Below are 17,935 nucleotides of genomic sequence, written 5' to 3' on the forward strand. Positions count from 1 at the left end.
TATCCTTTTCCCTAATTAAATCAAAATAGACATCTCAATCTTACGAAACAAATAAGAATTCATGGAAAATGTAACTTCAATCATGAAATTCCAGTTATTTATTCTTTTCACATTAAAGGAAGTGTTTTTTGTAGACAATAGCTCGCAGATAACGAAATTTAGCATCTCAGGAAATTATCTCAAACTTTTTTAATATAGAAATCAAAGAGAAACTGGCTGTGTGCAAACTCTTTAATGTAATGAATATAACACGAGTTTCTCTTTCAGTTTGCTTTACTATTACTGTATTAAATACACTTTATTGTAGTGCACCTGTATATTAACTAGTTATGTACAGTCGTGTGGGTTCAAATTTTATTTCATTTAACGGTCTCACCTGGATTAGCGAAAAGTTTCATTCTTTTTGAAACTGTCTGCGAAAGGGATTCAATTCTTGCTGCGCTGCTACTTTTGGCCACAAGAGGTTGACAAAAGTCCAGTGTTCAACATATCTAACGTCCACCAGTCCGCTTATCCTCACGATGGTCTCGGGAGTGCTGGAGCCAATCCCAGCTGTCATCGGGCAGGATGCGGGGCACACCCTGAACTGGTCGCCAGCCAATCACAGGTCACATGGAGACAGACCACAGTCACACTCACAATCACACCAATTTAGAGTCTCCAATGACTGCATGTTTTTGGGATGTGGGAGGAAACCGGAGTGCCGGGATAAAACAGACCAGGCTCGGGGAGAACATGCAAACTCCACAAAAATAGGGCCAGGATTTGAAGCCTTCTCCTCAGAACTGTGAGGCCACCGCTCTAACCAGTTGTACCACCGTGCAGCTACGTTCCATATGGAGTTAGCTGTTAAACTAGCTCACTCCGTGGCTGTGAGAGTAGTAAAAAAAAAAAAAGGAACAGGAAAAAGAATTAAAATGGACAATTGAGATTAAGATGGCTTGTGAAAATTCATAATTCTTTCTGGGTGTTCTTTCATTGCTTGTGTTGTGCCCGGGTCTAAAAAGGTGAAGTGGGCGGGGTTATGCAAAGGAGCCGAGCGTATAAAAGCCAGATTCATAAGAGACACGCGATAGAATTTCGAGTTTGGTCAGTCCACGTTTGGTTGCGATAATGAGCAAATTCCCTTAAGTTTCGACGTGTTTGTCCTGGGAAAGCACTCGCTTTTGTTGATTTGTTTCTTTGTTTGTTTCAAACGTGGGACGCCACGGCTCTCATGTCGGAGCCGGCCGAGCGACTCCTTTGAATGTCCCCCCGTTCAGCCGCCATGGAGTACCATCCGACCATAGCTCCGCCGGTGCCGCCTCACAAAGCCCAAAGTGGCCGGCCGGGGCAACCTCACGAGCGGCTGCTCAAGTGCGTCCTGCTCGGCGACGGGGCGGTGGGCAAGACCAGCCTGGTGGTCAGCTACACCACCAACGGATACCCCACCAAATACGTGCCCACCGCCTTTGACGACTTCTCGGGTAAGATCAAGGAATTCATATCACTTTTTCATTTTCCAATCTCTCGTTCCATCGACCTTTCGCTTTGTGTCCCCCAACACAGACATACTGAATACTTCTCTAGGCCACTAACATTATGCTCAGGTTGAGTATTCTGCACTTAAATATAAAATGATGACAAAATAAAATTTAGCGAAATAATGATTCTCTTTAAATGAGTTGAATACCCATTACAGAACATTATGAAAGATTATGTGTGAATAAAAAGTTAACCACAATAAAAATGAATTTAACAAATCTACTGGATAAAATTTTTTTAAATGAAGTCTAGCAATTCACCGGTCTTTTGGAATCACCACTTTTACCTGGGTAATCTCTGTGTGTATGTATATATATATATATATTATATATATATATATTTTTTTTTTTTTTTTTTTCGCCATGTCATGATACCTCATAGTTTACGTTCAGAATATTTTTTTAATTTTCCCCACATTTGTGTATTTTTCTAATATACTTGTATCATTTTCAGTATTTTTTCTATATTTTATATAATTTGAAAATATTTAAATTATTCCAGCAATTTGCATTTGTGTGGTATTTATTTATTCCTAATATTTTCTCTATTTTGTGCAATATTTGTTTTGGGTCTGGTTGGTTTGGTTTTCTTTCTAATATTTTTTGTCATTTTGATATAATTTTAAATGATTTTATAAGAATTTATTTGTCCAGATTTGTATTTTATTCTCATTTTTATCATTTTTTAAAATCTTTTTGTATTAGTACACACACAGATTTATATGTGTATTTTATAGAATGGTGGAACAGTGGCACAATTGATTTGAGTGTTGGCCTCACTGTTCTGAGGACCGGGGTTAAAATCCTGGCCCCGCCTGTGTGGAGTTTGTGTGTTCTCCCCGTCCCTGCGTGGATTTTCTCCAGGCACTCCGGTTTCCTCGAGAGTTTCTTTCGGCTTGTCCCTTTTCGGGGTCGCCACAGTATGTTTGGCACAATTTTTACGCCGGATGCCCTTCCTGACTCAACCCTTCTCAGGGAGTGGAGGCCCCAGTGGGATATGAACCCACAACCCCTGGTTTACCAAACCAGTGGTCTAACCACTGAACTACGAGGGAGGCACTCCGGTTTCCTCTCACATCCCAAAAACATGCAACATTAATTGAACACTCTAAATTGCCCTAGGTGTGATTGTGATTGTGGCTGTTTGTCTCTATGTGCCCTGCAATTGGATGGCAACCAGTTCAGGGTGGACCCCGCCTTGTGTCTGATGATAGCTGGGATTGGTTCCAGCACTCCTGCGACCCTTGTTAGGATAAGCAGCTCATAAAATGAATGAATGTACATAAAATTGTGTTTCAAAACTTTAATAAGGGACACATCTCTGCTATCAGTCACAGTTTATACGATCCAAAATTACGTGAGGACGCTCATCTTTGAAATTGAATGATAATTTGGACTATAATTCCAAAAATAACCAAACAACTCAATTTTTGTTGTTGGTGACATAATGTTGCAGCGGAACATGGTGCCTGATGACAGCGGGACGGGAGGGGGGTTGGATAGTCAGCACTGCCATATTTACTGCTATAAAGTTACCCACAATGCCATGTTGTCTCTGGTGAAAGTTGGCAAAATGATCCATTGTGAAGTATGCTCTGCAAAGTGGTTGTGTTGTCGCTCAGCTCTCCATCTGAGTGTGTCTTTAAAAAGTCAATGCATCGCTTTATTTTAAATTTTATATTTGGGGAAGTTTAAAAAAATATCACAGAGCTCTTCTGTAAAATTTGGCATCCAGCGAACACTAATTTTCAGGGTGTCGCCATCGCAAGTTTGCGAACTGCATGCTGGAGGGGTAAATGAGGCTTATAGGAGCTAAACATGGCTAACTCACAACTGAGCAGCACAGCCAAATGAAATGACATCACTTTGGACTTATATAGTGGGGGAGGGAACTTGCGCCTGAATGTATTCTCCCCGCTGTGATGTCACAGTTTAGCTAAAACGGTGTTTTAGCTATACAATATACATCTATATTCCCAAGTCTTTGCATTATGTTTTAAGCACTGCTTAAATATTTATTGTATTTAGAAGTGAAACACGGATATCTGCATGGAACCGCTTGAAAATATATTTTGTAATATTTATAGGGTTTTTGGTGTGACTTGTTAGATTGTAAAATCATGTCTACAATATCCATTCATCCATCCATCTGTATAGTTTCATTTACTTTCAGTATTTTTCAACCTTTACCTTGGTTCGTTAGCTTACTGTATGTATGTTGTTTTGTATTCTGTTAGTCAGTCTGTCAGTCTCTCAAAGTACCACCGTATGCAGGTTCAGTTCCTACTCGGTGACGGTGCGAATGGTTAGAGGTCTGTAACCTGTAAAGTTACACGGGTGTACTTTTTCGCAGTTATTGGATATTTAAAACCGTAATCATGTTCTTGGCAGACATGAGGTGATGTGTTTTTACCTGTCTGACACTGTGAGAGGAGTACCCACCCAAATTTGTTCCATGTTCCATAGTAATGATGATAAGGCGTGTTTCTTTTTTCTTCCTTGTCCATATTTGTGTGTGGATTTTATTTCATGTTCTCTCTGACGTTGTTACCACTTTACCCAAATGCGTCCCTGCAAGCTTTTGTTTGCTTAAACATTAGCAGTCCATTGCGACTTGACCCGTACATGAAAGTGATTTGTACATTGTCAATAATTACATGCAGCCAGCGTGACCTTTGGCTTTATTTTTTTTTATCACTTTGTTTGGATTTGGAAGCTATTATTTCCACAAGAATAGAAATGCGCCTTCCAGAGTTAAATTGTCTCAATTGTAAAACTTTCGCTACAGCTACCTAAAAAAACAACAAACAAAAAACAAATATAACATTGATTTCTACCCGAGCCGCTGAACGGATGGCTCAAATCATACCGAGACAAGTCAACACGTAGCCTGACTTAACTGGTTAGCCAGCTAACTCGACTCTAGCATTTCCTGACGTCCATGTCACTCACCAGCCCAAACTCCACATTTACCATAAAAACTGAAAGTCAGGTACTACTGTAGTATGTATGACTGGATATCCTCTTGATGATACCAGAGGAAAAAAAATAACACTTCCTCACCTTATTGTTGAATAATGCAAAATCCATTTTGAGTCAACAAATCAACAGGATCATCTTTTGAATGCTCAACTTAAAAAATATTTGATACCTGTAGTCCAAAAAAAAAAAAAACATTTTTCTTTATATATATACTGTGAAAATAAGTGTTTCCACTCATTTGTGATACTTATCTGAACATCATTGATAAATGAACATTTTTAATGTTGTGAGGACAGGCGGAACAGAAAAAGGGTGGATGAATGGATGTTCAACAATTAGATATCATAAAAAGAGGGATCAAACTGCATAGCTCAGCTGGTCAATATTTCCTGTCAAAAAGTAAGATTGGACCATGTCCTGCTTGCTCACGTTCTTTTCTTGTGTGGAGCAGTACAGGTGAGGCGGGGCGACATATGCAAAATAGTTGCAACTGGAACAAACGTTTAAATCATTTTGACCTAATCACTGCTTTTGCACCGGTTTGGGCGATAACAATATTTCATATCTTGATAATCATGCCAGATATCTGGATAATGTTGTAATAGCGATATCACTATGGTTTCATAGAAAATTCAGTTTATTTATTTTTTATTACAATATAGAGTCACAGTCTGGGAGTATATGAGTATATATGAATATATCTTTTGCTATGTTGTCAGCATCTATAATCTCTCTGTGCCTGGTGGACGTCGACTTGTCACGTTACTGAACACGTCAGCAGTCGAACTTTATTCGGGCACTCCTTGGGATGAGCGGGAAGTCCATCCATCCATTCGCCAAGCATCTTATCCTCACAAGTTCATGGAGTCCTGGAGCTTCTCCCAGTTAACTTCAGTCGCAGGGCACATATCGACACCATCGCTGAGCAGGCATGTGTGCCACGAGAAGTCGCACCATTTTATTGTCATTGCACTACACTTCTCGTGTAGTATGCGGTGATGTTGTTTTAAATGGTGTAACGTTTATTTTTACCTTGCATTGTAGCAATTTTTTCTTCAAGTCCTGCACAAAACTCTGTTGTAAGTTTTCTTTTATGCAGCGAAAATACCTCCAAATAACTGAAGACTACTCATTCTCGCTTACTCAATCTACCGAAGCAGATACTGCACCAAGCTTACTTTCTGCTCCTTTTTTTTCCCCCTCTCCTCCTGAAACGTGCAGTTTTGTTTTTTTTTTTTAATCACGTTACTCTGTAGTGTAATTGATTCTCGAACTATTTGATAGCTTCTCATTCCAGGCTCCACACTACACTTAACACTGAACTGACTGGCTCGATCGGTATCTGCCGATAATTTGCATTTTATGCTGATCGGCTGATGGACTTTCATGTCATAATTCGCCGAGCCGATCAATGACGTCACTGCATCCAGTCTTCTGTGATCTTTTTTTTGCTTTATCTTGTCAACCTAAACGCTACCGGATAACCTCGTACCATGACGACGAGAACAACAATGGAGAAAGTGTGTATTATAGGAACAAAATGGGGAGTAAAGTGTGTTGGTGGTCACCGACGCTCATGAAAGGACTTTAATTCATGGATCGCATGACGTATGTTCACATACTTTTAATACGATACCGCTCGCAGTAAAACCTTATGTACTAACCATGCAAGCTAGTGTTAGCACTAATGCTTCTACGTAAACATGCTGGCATTATGGCAAATCATACTCTTTTAAGTTTTGGTCTGTGTGAAGTAATTTATTAAAAATAATTTGATTACGGTAAGTTAGCACCCAATATTTTTTTATATTATATTGTTGGTTTGACCTGACTTATTAGAATCCATGACCTGACGAGAGCACTAATTTCCAACGTTATATGGAGTGAAGGCACATATTTTATGTGACTTTAATCAAGCATACTTTTGAAAGTACTCTCTATGCAGTACACAAGTGTTTACAGTAAAGGAACAAGTCCTTTAAATAGACACATTGCTCCATCTTGTGATTGGATTGGTTGTTTTTTTTTTTTTCTTTTGTTTTTTTTTAAACCCGCTGATCGGCCCCAAAAATCATGATTGTGTAAAGCCGACTCCACGCTAACGAGCTTTGAAATCCAACTTGGCTGCCACAAATCCACATTTAAAAAAAACACTAAAGTGTGGGAATAGAAACCACAAAGACCCACTCAGTGGCTCAATGTCAGGTTTTGGGTTGCACAAGCAGGCCCATTGTTGTCGTCATCGTCGGCCTTGACCTGTGGGCGCTCTCCTCTGCATCTGTCAATGAGGCTCACAGGCACAGATTGTCTTGACAGAGACTGATTGTACGCGTGGTGGGGGTAGCAGCGAAGGGGGTAAGATAGGGGGCATCACATTGTGATGATGTCATTTCTTTTAGGCCTCCTCTGAACGAATGGGATCATTCCATTTTTTTTTTCTTTTTTTTGTGAAGAAAGCTGACTTGAGAGGAGTTGCACAACGTCGCAGGTGCCGTCGAGAGGCGGAGGTGTTTGAGGGCGAGATGGGGATAATAAAGAGGAGTTTGCAGCAGATGCGCTCCAAAGTACTGTATCGTATGTCAAATGATAACACCGTAAAATAACTACAAATCAAACTCATTACTTTTATTTTATCAGTATAAAAGAGCACACACAAACTGAAGAAAAATCAATTCTGGTTCGTACCTATGCCTCACATTTCACAGGTTCATGTTTAGCTTCAGCCTTCCCTACACTTGGCATGGGTTTTATTCCCAAAACAAACTTCTCAGGTTAATCTGTATCAGGGGTCTCAAACTCATGTTTGTCTCAGCCCGCATTACAGTTATGATTTCCCTCAGAGGGCTGTTAGAACAGTGAAACCATATGAATGTTTAATCACCAAATTGCAGTGAAGAAAATCAGTATTTGAACACCCTGCTATATTGCAAGTTCTCCCACTTAGAAATCATGGAAGGGTCTGAAATTTTCATCGTAGGAGGATGTCCACTGTGAGAGAGATAATCTAAAAAGAAAAATCCAAAAATCACAATATATGATTTTTTTTTTAGTGATTTATCTGTGTGATACAGTTGCAAATAAGTATTTGAACACTTCCCTATCAGCTAGAATTCTGACCCTCAAAGACTTGTTAGTCCACCTCCACTCCATATATTATCCTGAATCAGATGCACCTGTGAGGTCGTTAGCTGCATAAAGACACCATTCCACCCCATACAATCAGTAAGACTCAAACTTGTAACATGGCCAAGACCAAAAAGCTGTCCAAAGACAAAATTGTACAGCTCCACACGGCTAGAAAGGGCTACGGAGAAATTGCCAAGCAGCTTGTTGAAAAAAAGGTCCACTGTTGGAGCAATCATTACAAAATGGAAGAAGCTAAACATGACGGTCAATCTCAATCGGGGTGGAGCCCCATCCAAGATATCACCTCGTGGGGTCTCAATGATCCTTAGAAAGGTGAGGAATCAGCCCAGGACTACACGACAGGACTTGGTCAATGGCCTGAAAAGAGCTGGGACCACCGTTTCCAAGGTGACTGTTGATAATACACGAAGACGTCATGGTTTGAAATCACGCATGGGACTGAAGGTTCTGCTGCTTAAACCAGCACATATCAGTGCTCGTCTCAAGTTTGCCAATGACCACTTGGTTGATACAGAGGAGTCATGGGAGAAGGTTTTGTGGTCAGATGAGACCAAAATAGAACTTTTTGGTCATAATTCCCCTAACCGTGTTGGGAGGAAGAGGAATAATGACTTCCACCCAAGAACACCATCCCTACTGTGAACCACAGGGGCGGTAGCATCATGCTTTGGGGGTGTTTTCAACCTCTTTCCCTCAGTCAGAGCATTGAAGATGGGTCGTGGCTGGGTCATGAACATGATTTTGGTTTCGCGGACCACATAAAATGATGTAGTGTGCTGCAGCTGGCCAACGGGCCTTTAATTTGACACCTGTGATCGAAATGATCCATATGTGTAAATGTGGTTGTGAATGGTTCTTTATGTATGACCTGTGACTGGCTGTTAAGGCTCCAGGGTGAAAATCCCTCTCCGAAAGATTCCAGCTCACCAGTGACCCTCTTAATTAGTGAGCGGGCTTGAAGCTTTCTATTGTCGCTCCCAGTAGAGCTTTACTGTCAAACTAAATACAACAGACTTACCTGTTGTTTATTGGAAACAATCATACAGCTTTCACATAGCATCGGTGTTGCTGTGTCATGACCCTTCAAAAAGAGGTATTCAAACACAAATGGCGTATCGACTTACGTACTCTGATACAAAAATAGTTACAAGTATACCGTAATTTCCGGACTATGAGACGCGACTTTTGTACACACGCTTTCAACCCTGTGGCTTATGCAATGATGCGGCTAATTTATGCATATTTTCCTAATGGCCGCCATGGGCGTTCGAGCAGAAAAGGTGAGAGTGAGACAGGTGGAACATATGTGTTGAGGAAGACACAAGTTTAATGTAACTTCGCGCTTTGTGCATGAATAAAGCTACCGTGAACAGACCCTCATCATGGAAAATGCAAGAATAAATGCATATGAAGTAGCGTTCAAGTTAAAAGCAATCAAGGTGGCCGATGAAGGAAACAGAGCTGCTGCACGTATACTTGGCATAAATGAATCGATGGTGAGACGCTGGAAACGGGAGCGGGAAGAACTGGAGCAATGTAAAAAGATGAATAAAGCTTCCCGAGGTAATAAAAGCAGGTAGCCTGAACCGTGTTGCTGCTGTTACTTCCGCATCTCAGTGACTTTTACCGGTATGCTTTTTTCACCCAGCCCTGTTGGTGCTGTGTTACTACCGTATTGCTGCTGTGTTACTGCTGCGTCACAGGCACTGTTTGAAAAGAAAAGCTAAGGTATATTGGTAAAACTTTGAAAACTCTGTGTACCATCTTTCTTTGTAAATAGCTCATGTTTCATTGTGGGCACATGCGGCTTATAGACAAGTGAATCTTATGTATGTACAAAATGGTTTTTCCTTTGAAAATCCACTGGGTGAGGTTTATAATCTGGTGCGTGTTATAGTCCAGAAATTATGGTGTATTCTTTCTACACTGAATTACTAATACTGTCTTTTAGTGGAGAGTTTTGACTGGCTTCATGTACTACATGTCCATTTGTCTGTATTATACTGCTCCTAGGTGGCCAAGATCTGCACAAATTGAAGTTAAAAAAAAAAAAAAAAAACGTGGCGAAAATAGTTGGCTTATTTACAACTGAGATATGTCATTGCTGTATGCTTTAATGAAGTACAATTTTATAGGGTGATGTTATCTTATTAAAAAAACGTACTCAATGTTTCTTGGGGGTGTCGGGGTGAGCTGGAACAGATTAATGGAATATTCATTCATTTCAATGGAGAAAGATAATTTGAGATACTAATTATTAGTTACAAGTAGGGCTGCAGCGAGTACTCGTGTAGTTTGAGTACTTCAAAGTTTTGATCAGTGTAAACATGGTGAGATGTAAGTAAGAGGCTACATTTTGAGATTTATACGTGAAAATTGTGGCAAAGGTGATCAACTTAAAAAGTAAAATGCCTCCTGTACGCAAAACAGATAAATGATCAGAGAAGTAAAGGAAATATTTGTTTCCTCTTGAGTTTGTCTTCATTTTAGTTTGAACACATGCAAAAACGTCTAGTAGCATTAAGAATGTTGATCTTACTCATATTTCAGCTGGTCTAAGCTCATAAATGCGCTGTTATTATGTCACATGATGAAATGGAAGCTGAAGGCACAGGGGCTGTAAATTCCTCTTTGTAGTCAATGCCTTATCTTTTTGAGACCAAACTATTGCAAAGATTAAACTGAAACGTATTTGGGTGGAAATGTGCCACTTAAAATTTTTCCAGACAAGAAAATACTGTTTGCTGCAATGCACTATGTGAATATAAGAAAAAAAATGACGAAAACAATTACAATGTCTTTTTTCTTATAGATTCATAATTGCTCTTTAATCAAGTATAAATACAGTTTATCACAATACTCTATTATTTGACTGAATTTTCAGTAGAATAGTAAGGCTTTTTTGCAACCTTTTTTTTTTTTGGAAATAAATTATTTTCAGAGTAATTATAATGGGTGTCATCACAGTCCGGCCGGAGAATTAACACCAGCCATTTTGCAGTTGATCCACTCACTTAATGTTTTATAGAATTTGTTGTTCGCCTCCATTCTGAATGTGAGCGCTTTCATTTTAAATGGCAAAGATGGGTCACTTGAAAATACATAAGTATAAACTTTTTTTTTTTTTTTTTTAATGGATTGGCCTTGGTGTTCTAGTCATTCCATATGCTGCTTTGTTTGTGCTATGGTGAGGGTGGCGCTCTGCAGCCGAGGCTTTGATCAGGTGCATATAAGCGACTACACACATACTCGCACCCCCCCATGGGCCTATTGTATGTAAACGTTTCCATGTGCCCGTTGCTTTGTATTGGAAGAACAAATGACCTCGTCGTTCAAACTCGGATGACTCACACACTTTTCAAAATGAGGCCCAGTGGAAGAGTCACGCTGAACAAACAAAATCTGCTCTCTGCTCTTGGAACTGTGTCAAAAACCCGCCCGTTGAGTGCAAACTACCCCAGCGGCGGTCCGAGTGTGTGTGTGTGTGTGTGTGTGTGTGTGTGTGTGTGTGTGTGTGTGTGTGTGTGTGTGTGTGTGTGTGTGTGTGTGTGTTCCTATCTGAATCCAACTGATCTCAGTGTCTTCTATGTACTCCAATAGCTGTGGTCCAGGTGGACGGAAACCCAGTTCGACTACAGTTGTGTGACACTGCGGGACAGGTGAGTTCGACACACACACACACACAAACATCCCCTGACCAATGAGATGGTCCTAGGCCTGCTTGAAATGAAGATGGTGGTTTGAGGCTCTATGAATCGAATCTGCTCCAATTTGGTAGACCCGCAGAATCTAAATGACTTCCATTTGTTTACTTTTGATGGACACTACATTGTTTTTATTGCGGTTGTAGTAAAACTGCACTAGCTTTTTTCACTAAGACTACAATTGAATCCAGGGCCTCTAAAAAGAAGTAGGTCTCCTTCACGTCTGTGACAAGAACTTGGGTGGGGTGGCCATTTGCCTCGACTGGTTCGGTTACAACATTGGGAGATTCTTTGCAGATGATTGTTTCGTGTGTCATCAGTTCACTGCATCATGACAGCGCATTTCATAAACAAAGAAATGTGATGAAATTATGCAATTAAAGAGATCACAAACAAATAATCGCCAAACAATATTACCGTATACTGTATTTTACACTACAGGCATTTGACTTTAGCAGACTATATAGGCACAACTGCCTCATTGTTCTTAGGACCGGTGTTCGAATCCCGGCCCTGCCAGTGTGGAGTTTGCATGTTCTCCCCGCGCCTGCGAGAGTTTTCTCCGGGCTCTCCAGTTTCCTTCCACATCCCAAAAACATGCCTGGTAGGTTAATTGAAGACTCTAATTTGCCCATGGGTTTTAATGTAAGTGTTTGTTTTATTCTATTTGCCCTGGATTGGCTGGAAACAAGTTTAGGGTGTACCCCGCCTCCTTCCTGATGACAGGTGGGATAGGCCGCGGCCCTTGTGGGGATTAGCGGCTCAGAAAATGGATAGATGGATGGATGGATATTGTTGAAGCAAAATCTCATTTTGCACAGTTTCATTTGTTGACACCCATATCACTCACCAGATCAGGCCACACCTTTACAAAATACTCCAAAATTGGAAATACTAAAATAGAATATGGGGATGGTTATACTAAATGTACAAAAATATTTGGAATTGACATGACCATGTTCTTGTTTAAAAAAAAAAAAATTCAATCTTTATTTAAATCTGATTAATTGGTGATACATGATTAAGAAAATATTCAACCGCATCCTTACCTAGAACATACTTGATCAACGGCAGTTGGTGGAGTTTTCGGAACAAATACTGGACAGATAAATAACCACAAAATGAATTTAAAATCTACAAAGTGTATACTAACAAAGTACTTTTTGTCCATCTGTGTTTCCATGTGTGGAGCTACATTTATGAAAAAGAAATTCACTCCACTACTCGTGCATAGAATCAAACATTACCAAGTTATGCAATCATTGATTCATAAATAGTGCGGCCATTGATTTCTACAATAATGGCTGCATTGGCAGAATTAAACCCCACGAATGAATTCCACGTCGTCAAACACGGAAAGGGAAAAAGTCGGACCATGAGCAGGGGTTGAGAATCACGGCCTGGTTGCTTAGTGCGGATCCGTGGAGCCTTGTTTCGTAAGCTCCCTGTGATGAACCCTGCCCTGGGAGCAGCACATTTGATATGCATAAAGCCTGCCGGCCATCACCGGGTCTCTGACTGAGCCTCTCCTCATACCGAGCTCGTAACGTGTCGTGAGCTGCAGCGAACACGCGCGCACACGTTGACGTGTAAGGGCAAATATGAGCGGATTCAAGTCGACACTGATGTAATTCCGCCACGAACTCTGCCGACGGAGCGGCTGGCGTCATGTGAGCCGCACGGTAAGGGGCAGCGGGGACACGAGATGGGATAGATGCATTTGGCGAAAGGGGGGATTAGTGAGACCAAGGAGGAGGACGATAGGTTAGCGTTAAAGTGCCCATGACTTTAATCTGTCTGGGTTTAAGGGGGTGTGAAGCGCTCGTCCAGTCACAGAAACTCGGCGTCTTCACAGAGGACACTTGAGCCCCGAGCCCCCTTTTGTGCTGCATCTTTTTTTTCCAGTGTCATGGGCAAGTCGTTTTTCCTTCTGTCTTCCAATTCTTCTTATTGCTCCTTCTTGCACAGCAGTGAAAAATTTCTGGTAGGTGTCCAGAAAATTCCCCAAGATACAAATGACCCCGGCGGCACGGTGGTGCAGCTGAATAGTGTTGTCCCGGGTACAATCCCAGTCCAAGTTTGCTTGTTCTCCCCCTGCCTGCGTGGGTTTTCCTCCCACATCCCAAAACGTGCATTAATTGGATATTTTAAATTGTCCCTAGGGTGATTGTGAGTGCAGCTGTTTGTCTATTTGTGCCCTGCGATTGGCTGGCAACCAGTTCAGGGTGTACCCCGGCTACTGGCTGTTGACAGCCGGGTTAGCCTCCAGCACTCCCACGACCCTTATGAGCATAAGCGACTAAGAAAATGGATGGATGGACTATTGACCCCAGTATTTCAAGATACAAGCTGTCATTTTGCTTTTTTATTTTTGCTTTGACTTGCCATTGCAAACTTGGGATGCAAATGCTAAGCGGTGTCAGGAAACTGAAACTCACAATAAGTAGCAGTTTGGCAAACAGTGAACATTTCATTAAAAATAAAGACTTTAAGTTGTTTAATTGATGCTCAGAGTTGACGCCTACTGTCATACTGAAGCTAAAAAGAAAGAATAACATGTTTTTAAAATAACCAAACTATGATGTCTTATGAACAGCCCTTGCTAGCTTGATAACGTATAATGTTGACATGCTATAGGTTTGTCACAATTTTAGAACAGTAGCTACAGCTGCCACTGTAGTAGCCAGAAATCTTTCTCGTCCGGATGATGCTAAAATATATTTTACTCCAACTATGTTTGTTGGCGGCACAGTGGTCGATTGGTTAGCACAGCTGCCTCACAGTTCTGAGGACCGGGGTTCAAATTCTGGCCCCGCCTGTGTGGCGTTTTCATGTTCTACCCGTACTTGTTTGTTTTCTCTCTGGGGTTTTCCGGTTTTCTCCCACTTCCCAAACACATACATGTAGGTCAATTGAAGACTTTAAATTGCCTTTAGGTGTGATTGCGTGTGCCAATTGTTGTTTGTTTACATCTGCCCTGCGATTGGCTGGCGACCAGTCCAGGGTATACCCTGCCTCTTCCAGTAATTCCCATGAGAAGTTTCCAACTTTGAAGATTTACTGAAATTCTGGTTACTGTTCTGTATAAACAACACCAAACACGCAATGGGAAGGCCAAGTCAACTATTGGTGGAGGCCCAAAAATATGATTAGTCACAGTTAATTCGTGATTTCACAGGGAGGGGGATTACTATTTCAAGCAGGGCCACAAGCTTCATATACAGTATTTGTCGGTTCCTGAACACACAAAATCATAATTTAAAATCTGCTTCTTGTGTTAACTTGAGTTTTCTTTGATAGTTACATTGGTTTAATGATCTTAAACATAAAGTCAGGAAACTGGAGCATGACATGAGAATTTGAGAAGGCGGGGGCCACTACATTTTCATTTTGATCTGTTGAGTGTTATTTTTCACTCCTTGTCAAGAAGAATTATGGCATGCGTGCTTTTCCCCAGGACGAGTTCGACAAGCTGCGTCACTTTTGCTACAACCGCACCGACGCCCTGCTGCTCTGCTTCAGCGTGGTCAGCCCGGCATCCTTCCAGAATGTCTGGGAGAAATGGGTCCCAGAAATCGGGCGTCGTTGCCCCCTGACGCCCGTCCTCCTAGTGGGCACGCAGTGCGACTTGCGGCAGGACGTCAAGGTGCTCATCGAGCTGGCTCGGCGGAAGGAGAGGCCCGTGGCCGAGGAGGACGCCCGCGCGCTGGCCGACAAGATCGGCGCCGTCACCTACGTGGAGTGCTCGGCGCTCACGCAAAAGAACCTGAAGGAGGTGTTCGACGCCGCCATCGCCGTGGGGTTGCGCAATTGCGAACGCAGGCTGCGCCGGGAGAGGAAGGTGCGCAGCACGGCCGATAAGATGAAGATGCTTTCCAAGTCGTGGTGGAAGAAGTATGTGTGTGTTCAGTAGAACTTCCAGTGACTTGGTGGAGCACCGCTTGGTGATTCCCCCCCCCACCCCCCTTTCCTTTTTTCTACTTGGAGACTGGGGGTCTAAAAGAACAACCGCATGAATGAGAGCGGCGTCCAACCAAACCGCAAACGATGCAGCTTTCGTCGACTATATTCTCAAATGTGAACTGGAGCCAGATGATCAGCATATGAACTGACAATATATACTCTGTATTCAAACGATATAGTCTGCGTTGTACACTGAAATTCAACTTGCTGAAATGAAAACTTGTTTCATCTTGCATTCTCAAGATGATGTTTGGAAAACCTCCTGTGTTGCTTTACTGCTTTCATAATCGTTCAACCTAATCAATCGTCCCCACCGACTGATGGTAATGTGTGTATATTTTTGAGTATTTAAATCAAAATTTTGACTTTAATTTTTTTTTTTTTGATAAATGACCACATTGAGCTTGGAGGAAATTAGCTTTTTTTTTTTTTAATAGGCAACACAGCCGGAGAAATGACCGCACAGTGACAAAAAATGTTAAGCATAATAAACCAAATAGTCAGCCAGTCACGTCCACTTGGAAGCTGTCAAATAAGAATGCGCCTCTAGATTTTGGCTTTTTTTTTTTTTTTTTTGTAGATAAAAACAATTTGCATTGAAGACTAAATTGTCCATAGGTGTGCTTGTGTGTGTGAATGGTTTTCTATGCGCCCTGGAATTGGCTGGCGACCAATTCAAGGTGAGCCCTGCCCCTTGCCCACAGTGAACTGGGATAGGCTCCAGCATACCGTTAAACGAGTGAGGATAAGCGTAGAAGTTGGATGTTTTGATCAGGAAATGACCACAGTATTAATATTAATTTTTTGTGGATTTTTTTCCCCGAAAGTTTCACAAAACAATACAGCCAGTTATCTCTATCCAAAAACAGCATGTACTGATTGATTAAAACAAAAAGTCAAAACATGTATTAAGTTTGTATCATTGTGAAAGTAAGAAAGAAGTGGCAATATCAAACTTTTGTCGTATTTTACCTGAAAAACCTGGATTGGGGTTGTGATTTTTAGTTTTTCAAATCAAAATTAGTTGGAGAAAGTTTTTATTTTCATTTTGAAAATATAAAAAGATTTCTCTTATTAAGAGAGGTTTTTTTGTTCATCTTACACAAGATCAAATTTTGAAACGTTTTTTTTCCTCTGAATTTTGCACATTTTTTCACCCAAATATATCAAATAGCTAAAATTGTGAAAAAAAAAATGTTAATGACAAAACAGTACCAAATGATTTTGAACCGAAACGCGCAGATCTTTCCAAATTTTTTTTAAGTCCGCATCTACCCCCCCCCCCACCACCCCAAATATCGAGAAAAAAAAACATTCAAATTTAAACACTAAATTTTGATCAACAAAATGGCCATGTTAAACTTGTTGGCTAAAAAATTCACTATTATTTCCCAAAATAAATAAATAAACAAACATTGGAAAAAAAAAAAAAAAGCTGCAGCCATAGCGTGGGTGGCACCTCCGTCAATTGCATCATCAAACGGTTCCAACAGTATCTTAAGTGGATGACATGCAACGAGCGGCCTTTGGACCAGCTGTGTTCAGACTCGAGCTTTATCAGCGACACCACCAGCTAAATAAGGTTAAAACAGTCCAAGATGGTAGCCCAGTACACATTCATTCTCTGTCTCTGTCATTTAGGACGTGATTCTCCTCTGTTTCGCACCAAAGAATCTCATTCTAGAATTTACTTGTATCTTTGCTTCTTATTTTTCAGAAGCTAGTCGTTGATTCGTTTACGTTCTGTTTCTTTTTCTGCTTCCTTCTGGGCCTCGGACTGATCATTTACAAAGCAGATGCATGATTGTGCCATGTTATGTATGTTACATAGTAAAAATATCTAAATGTCCTGTAATATGATGTTTGTAATGTCACCATACAAGTATGTAAGGGGTACTTAACAAAATGATTTTGTTGAGCTGTTTCAATGGAACAAAATAAAATGTGAAACATTTTAAACACTTCTGTTGACACTTAAATGCAAATGAATGTGTGAACATTACAAACGATATGTGTGGTTAAATTACTTTCCAATGTACAATATGTACTTCTAAGGTTCTGGCTCCCTCCAGAAACAAAATTGCCTCTGATGATCATAATTATTGTAGTAATTTCACCATACTGTATATGGACCTGTTTAAATAAAATTTACAATGCAGTGTGTAGTAAAACTGTTATTAACAGTTCCATGGGCCTCTGTGACATCTCTCAACGCTAATGTTAACTCATTGCACTGGCTGGCAATCAAACCTGGGTCAACTGCTTGGACAGCAGCTGTACTAATCACAATACAGTACTGCCAATGGTGAAGATGAATGTCTAGGTAATCAACGGTAAAGTGGAAAAAATAAGGCTCCAAAATAGTGAAAAATGAACGTTGTGGGCTCGTCCACTGAATGCGCTGAAAGAATGCACTGCTCGGCAGTCAATGAAATACTAATACGTCCAGATTCGTTCATGCGTACAACCCTGCGATTCATCATGAGAGGGGCTAGCCACCAACTAGCTTGCAAGCTAACTAGGCCGCTTCACGGCCCGCGACCGTGCTCGTCCTCAGCGTCAGCATCACACGTGTGGTGTTGAGGTGTATCACTTTTAAGGAAGGTTTTGGTTTCA

General features: G+C 41.0%; 1 protein-coding gene across 1 annotated transcript; it reads left to right on the plus strand.

The window, feature by feature from the left end:
* Positions 1-1,021: 1,021 nt before the first annotated feature.
* Positions 1,022-17,505, plus strand: rhoub (ras homolog family member Ub). The gene is made up of 3 exons (XM_061827647.1): positions 1,022-1,466; positions 11,253-11,311; positions 14,814-17,505. The coding sequence occupies exons 1-3, from the start codon at positions 1,247-1,249 to the stop codon at positions 15,267-15,269; spliced, it is 735 nt and encodes a 244-aa protein (XP_061683631.1). The 5' UTR covers positions 1,022-1,246; the 3' UTR covers positions 15,270-17,505.
* Positions 17,506-17,935: the final 430 nt, after the last annotated feature.

Source organism: Syngnathoides biaculeatus, chromosome 8, assembly GCF_019802595.1.
Source record: "Syngnathoides biaculeatus isolate LvHL_M chromosome 8, ASM1980259v1, whole genome shotgun sequence".
NCBI lineage: Eukaryota > Metazoa > Chordata > Actinopteri > Syngnathiformes > Syngnathidae > Syngnathoides > Syngnathoides biaculeatus.